Below are 5194 nucleotides of genomic sequence, written 5' to 3'. Positions count from 1 at the left end.
TGAATTACTGCCTGTCCCTGTGAAGGACAACATTGCACACGGTATTTTCAAAGTTTAATAAGAAAGTGTTTCGGACTGTTCGTAATGTTTTACCTCGTCGTCATCATCATGTAGAAGACATTCATTATCGCATTTCTAAATTGAATGCATGTAATCTTGTATATTTCTAACTACATTATATTATAATATAATATAATATTATACAATATTATAATTTCACGGTCACACACACACGATACACACTGAAACGAGTCACTAACATCACCAGTGAATGCGCCACCGTGGTATAGTTGCCAGATACCGCCACCAGACTAAACATTCTGAAAACCGTGACACTACTCTCTATCGTCGACTGTACAATATAATGTTCAAATATTTATTAATTTTTTGCGTGCTGTGATTCATGACAGTGTTACTGTGATATTTACAGGGTAATGCCATATTGTGCATTTTCTTGGTGCTGTGATTCAGGATATTGTTAATTTGGTAGTTATAGTATTGTGTCAGTGTAATATTTAAGTGATACTGTTACCATAATATATACACTCCTTTTTGGTATAGATTTGTATTACTCTAACCTAACATTTGCCAGCGAATTCTTCTTGATATTAAAATCCTGCACTTATATAATTTTACATGTACTGAGACATGGAAAGGCATTCTTTCAATCCTTATATACTCAATAACACATGCCAGTGCTGTCTGCCTGTCTTACTTCATGGCTGGTAAAAATGCTGTATAATCTCCTGCTGCACAGCTCTGCCAAGTCCTCGCTGCCCTCTCTGCACAGCACGGATGACGGCAGCCTGGGGCACTTCCTCGTTGTCTACTGGTGGAAGCTGGAAATAAGTTGATGACATTTGTGAGAGCCTGATATATCTTTGGGTTTGAAGATGAACTTTCCATTTCTTTAAAAGTTGATATAAGAAGAGTAGTCTTTAATGTGACAATGAAAATTTTACCTAAACCTGGGAATTCTCAAGACAATATTATGTGTGAAAAAATATATATTTTCATACCATGAATATGCATCAGACCATTTTCTATTACTCAAACAACAATTGAAAGACCGATCATGCCTCTGCTGTGCCAAATCTAATGACCTTGATATTGATATCTCCTTTAAAGTACATGAAAATATGTGGTTAGTACATACATCAGAAGGAATAGGAATACGACGCTTGATGCAGCGATTGTGCAGTAGCATGCATGAATTTGCAATTTTTGCACACTTGATGGGTGCATATTGCAGTGTTCCCCCAGAAGAGTGCAGACACCTGTGAGAAGCAAGATTTCATATTAAAAGAGAGGATTCCTTCATAACAAGTGTCTCTACAAAGTATACTATAGAGACACAAATAAAATGTTTGTAATACTTAACAATTATATCTATAGCAAGCACTACTCTACACAGCATTATATCACTTCATTACCTAAAGCGACTCTTCAACATCCCAATCGTCTGCTCAACAATCACCCTCGTTTGGGCATGCCCCCTGTTGTAGCGGTTCTCCGCTTCAGTGGAGGGGTTGCTCACTGGCACCATGAGATGGGGCTCAAGGGGATACCCACTGTCACCTGCAATAATATGATCCAAAATAAGATTTCTTATTGTTTCGTCATGTAGCAGGCCTGCTTATCATGCATGAAATGGTATTGTGAAAAAGTTATCTTCTAAGTTAAGTATGAAGCAATTTCTTTTTCAGGTAACATAAAAATGGCCTTAAAGATTGTACAACCTATTAAGACTGCATTGGTACATACGGCAGTAGGTGTAAGTTTGCTGTCACTAAGGTGATGGATGGTCTGCCAGTTAATGTTACTATTTTATATAAGACATGGCTCTGAAATACTGGTACACTCATGCACTTTTTATGTAGATACTCACCAACAAGCAGGAAGTCCCCAAACTCCCCTTCCTGAAACCGCTGTTTCAGCTCAGAGTTGGCCCACACGAAGGCGTCATGTGTAGAACCTAGAATTTAATATACATGAACTTAGACAAACTTAGTAAAGTATATTTAAAATAGGTGTGGCAGAGTTAAGCCCTATATCATAGTAATATATCAGATCTTGCACATTTATATCTAATGTCAAGGCTTATCACACCGTTTTCTTTTGCAGTAACACTAATCTTGTTCAGTCGCATGATAATTAATACAGTACATGGATAGGTGAAATTTTTATGCAATTCAAAAATAATATACCTGGGAATCTGGAGCAGTAACTGAGTATCACTCCATCAGCATCACAAACAAGTTGGATGTTTAGGGAGTGATACCTTTTCCTGTTGAAATACAGGGCCTCGTCTACAGATGGGGCCTTGATGGCAACATGGGTGCCTGTGCAAACAAATAAAAGTACTAAATTATCATATTACAGTCACTGTATCTATCTATCTATCTATCTATCTATCTCTCTCTCTCTCTCTCTCTCTCTATATATATATATATATATATATATATATATATATATATATATATATATATATATATATATATATATATATATATATCTATATATATATATATAAATAAATATATATATATATAAATATATATTAAAATTAAAAATTATATATGGAAACATCAGAAATTAAATACTACAAATTTTTAAATGCTTAAAAGGAGCAAGGGGTAATCTGGTACCTTTCACCCAAAGGGAATCTCAATGGAATGTGTAATTATAATAGCATCACTAAATAAAAAAAAAAGGATAATCTTACCATCAATGGCTCCAATAACCCTTGGGAAGTTTTGAATCCTTAAAAACTTCCGAGCAATTCTCCTCCGCTCAATATTTGTAGGAGGCATCTTGATTTCTTGCACCGACTTGTCACTCAAGACGGTGCAAATCCGGTCCAAGACCCGGCTTATGCTGGCTTGTGTAACACCTGAAAGTGTATATATGGAAACTACTGTAACTTCACCTAAGCATGTGGGGGTTCAGACTCCCCTTCAACCCCCCTTTAAGAAGAGAAACTAACCTATTGGGAACTTTGCCCACAAAGCCTGCTTATGCTGGCTTGTGTAACACATGAAAGTGTATATATGGAAACTACTGTAACTTAACATAAGCATGTGGGGGTTTACACTCCCCTTCAACCCCCCTTTAAGAAAATAAACTAACCTATTGAGGATTTAGGCCCCCACTCAATCCCTTGAAGGGAAGGCACAATTCGGTGCTACTATAGCGTGAGGTCTACCGCCATATGTGGCCTACCCAGCAGGAGCAGGGGTGAGGTCTACCGCCATACTAGATCATAGAGCAATAAAAATAGTCAGCCAGATTAGCTCTGCAGCCAGGTGTGTGTGTGGGGATTAAGGTAGGCATCCAGGAAAGGATTATCAGGCAAATAAGAGGTTAGGTTAAGTTAGGTTAGGTTAGGTTAGGTTGGGTTGTTATATTAGGTTAGGTTATGTAGGGTAAAGAACATCCGGTTAGGTTAGGTCAGGTTAGGTTAAGTTAGGTTAGGTTAGGTTGGGTTAGTTTAGGTTATGTTAGGTTAAGTTGGGTTAGGTTAGGTTAGGTTGGGTTAGTTTAGGTTACGTTAGGTTAGGTTGGGTTATTTTAGGTTACTTCAGGTTACGTTGGGTTATTTTAGATTAGGTTATGTTAGGTTACGTTGGGTTAGTTTAGATTAGGTTAGGTTGGGTTGGGTTAGTATAGGTTTGGTTAGGTTAGGTTGGGTAGTATAAATTTGTCTAAATATATGATAGCATGTTTATTTTTACATTTCTGTGTGGTATAGTACTAACGGTAGGTCGATCTCACGCTACAATGTGGTAGACCTCACGCTATAGTGTAGTAGTGTGGTAGACCTCACGCTATAGTGTGGTAGACCTCACGCTATAGTAGCACCCACAATTCTCCCTGACCATTAAGATTTAGGTGCAAAACAATGTAGGGCAACAGACATTAATAAGTGATGGCAGATGCACTGAGCGGCGGAAGCATGCAACACCAATAAACTATATAAATGTTACCTGCAGTGTCTCCAATGACATGTTGAAAGGAGCCACTTGCCAAAAATCTCAGGGCCAGCAAAACCTGTGTGTGGGTTGGTAAGGCCTGGCTACGCCTTGTCCTCCTCTCAAGCTGAGGCTGCAGCTCCTGAAAGAGGAGGGTTAGTTCTTGCCGAGGGAAGCGATACTTTTGAATAAGTTCACTGTCACTTAATTCTAAGGGGTCAAGACGATCCCGAAACCGTCTTTCCCTCCTCAGAGCACGGGCGTGAAAATATGCGAGGATAATATTCATTTCGTAAGCTGCTGTGTGTATGCGTGACGCTAGGGTAAGGGGTACTAAGGGCAGACTGTCAGCCGCCTCGTTTTCAGGCATATTTTGGGGTGTTCCATTTAAAATTTCACTTTTTGCATGGCATATACATGCTTCTATGGTGATAAAGCTTATAAACAGTTAATAAAAAGGTCAAATTGTGCACAAAAATAATTATATATGTGTTTTACACCACCTCGGACCTAGGTGTAACTAACGACAGAAATCGGCGCAAAATACACTCACCGCTTACCCATTTGGAGCGTTCCAGCATGCCAATGTGGAAGAAAACGGCGCTATTAAGTATTAACGCCTCCCCATCCCACTGACGCTTTGTGGATTCGCTCCCAGGTTACATAACGCTAGTGACGCAACTACAGGCGAGTGAAGCTTTAATTGAGCCTTGTGTTAGTACTCCTCAGGGTAGAGTCTTGTGCTCAGGGATAGTTAAGTTAACCCCTTCATCTGACAATCAAAGATCTTATGTCACTGTGCCGTATTTGAATATTGAAAGTGTGTGTAAAGATAGATGATAATACAACGTTAGGATTTGTGAGGCCTGTCACTCTTGAGCTATACGCTGATCTGCCACAAGTATCTAGTGTACAGACCGCTGACACAGTTAAGACAGACCTGAAGCCCGCAGAGCTTGAAGTAAGGAAGAAAAGCCTCTATCAAATTGTTGACGCTAAATTCCCAAGTGAAGAGAGAGAATCAGGTCTTAAAGTCCTTAATAGATAAATATATAACAGTGTCTTCCACAGAACAAGAACCATTAACAGTAACGCCCTATTTTTTTAAGCACCATCAAGCAAAACACTGATGAAGTAGTGTACAGGCGTCCATATAACATTCCTATCAGTTATCATGACAGAGTAAATGAACAACTTATATCGCTCTAGCTACAGGGTGTGAT

At 38.8% G+C, this 5194-nt stretch overlaps 1 protein-coding gene and 1 long non-coding RNA gene across 2 annotated transcripts; both read right to left on the bottom strand.

Moving 5' to 3' along the window:
• Positions 1–388: 388 nt before the first annotated feature.
• LOC126994214 (putative nuclease HARBI1) lies at positions 389–1969 on the bottom strand. Its single transcript, XM_050853501.1, has 4 exons — positions 1889–1969; positions 1434–1578; positions 1157–1277; positions 389–839 (listed from the first exon to the last, which is right to left on the bottom strand). The coding sequence occupies exons 2-4, from the start codon at positions 1544–1546 to the stop codon at positions 717–719; spliced, it is 357 nt and encodes a 118-aa protein (XP_050709458.1). The 5' UTR covers positions 1547–1578; positions 1889–1969; the 3' UTR covers positions 389–716.
• Positions 1970–2269: 300 nt separating this feature from the next.
• LOC126994215 (uncharacterized) lies at positions 2270–4493 on the bottom strand. The gene is made up of 3 exons (XR_007748891.1): positions 3987–4493; positions 2726–2893; positions 2270–2342 (listed from the first exon to the last, which is right to left on the bottom strand). It is a non-coding gene; the product is annotated as an uncharacterized LOC126994215 (long non-coding RNA).
• Positions 4494–5194: the final 701 nt, after the last annotated feature.

Source organism: Eriocheir sinensis, unplaced genomic scaffold (assembly GCF_024679095.1).
Source record: "Eriocheir sinensis breed Jianghai 21 unplaced genomic scaffold, ASM2467909v1 Scaffold749, whole genome shotgun sequence".
Classification (NCBI taxonomy): domain Eukaryota; kingdom Metazoa; phylum Arthropoda; class Malacostraca; order Decapoda; family Varunidae; genus Eriocheir; species Eriocheir sinensis.
This window is presented reverse-complemented; position numbering and strand designations above follow the sequence as displayed.

What these genes read in the sequence shown, in the direction of transcription:
- LOC126994214 (XM_050853501.1), bottom strand. Translation starts at nt 1,546, where the DNA reads ATGGTGCCAGTGAGCAACCCCTCCACTGAAGCGGAGAACCGCTACAAC. An exon ending in ATGTTGAAGAGTCGCTTTAG is followed by an intron (nt 1,278 to 1,433) that starts GTAATGAAGTGA and finishes TGCTTCTCACAG; the next exon opens with GTGTCTGCACTCTTCTGGGG. An exon ending in GTATTCCTATTCCTTCTGAT is followed by an intron (nt 840 to 1,156) that starts GTATGTACTAAC and finishes ACTTATTTCCAG; the next exon opens with CTTCCACCAGTAGACAACGA.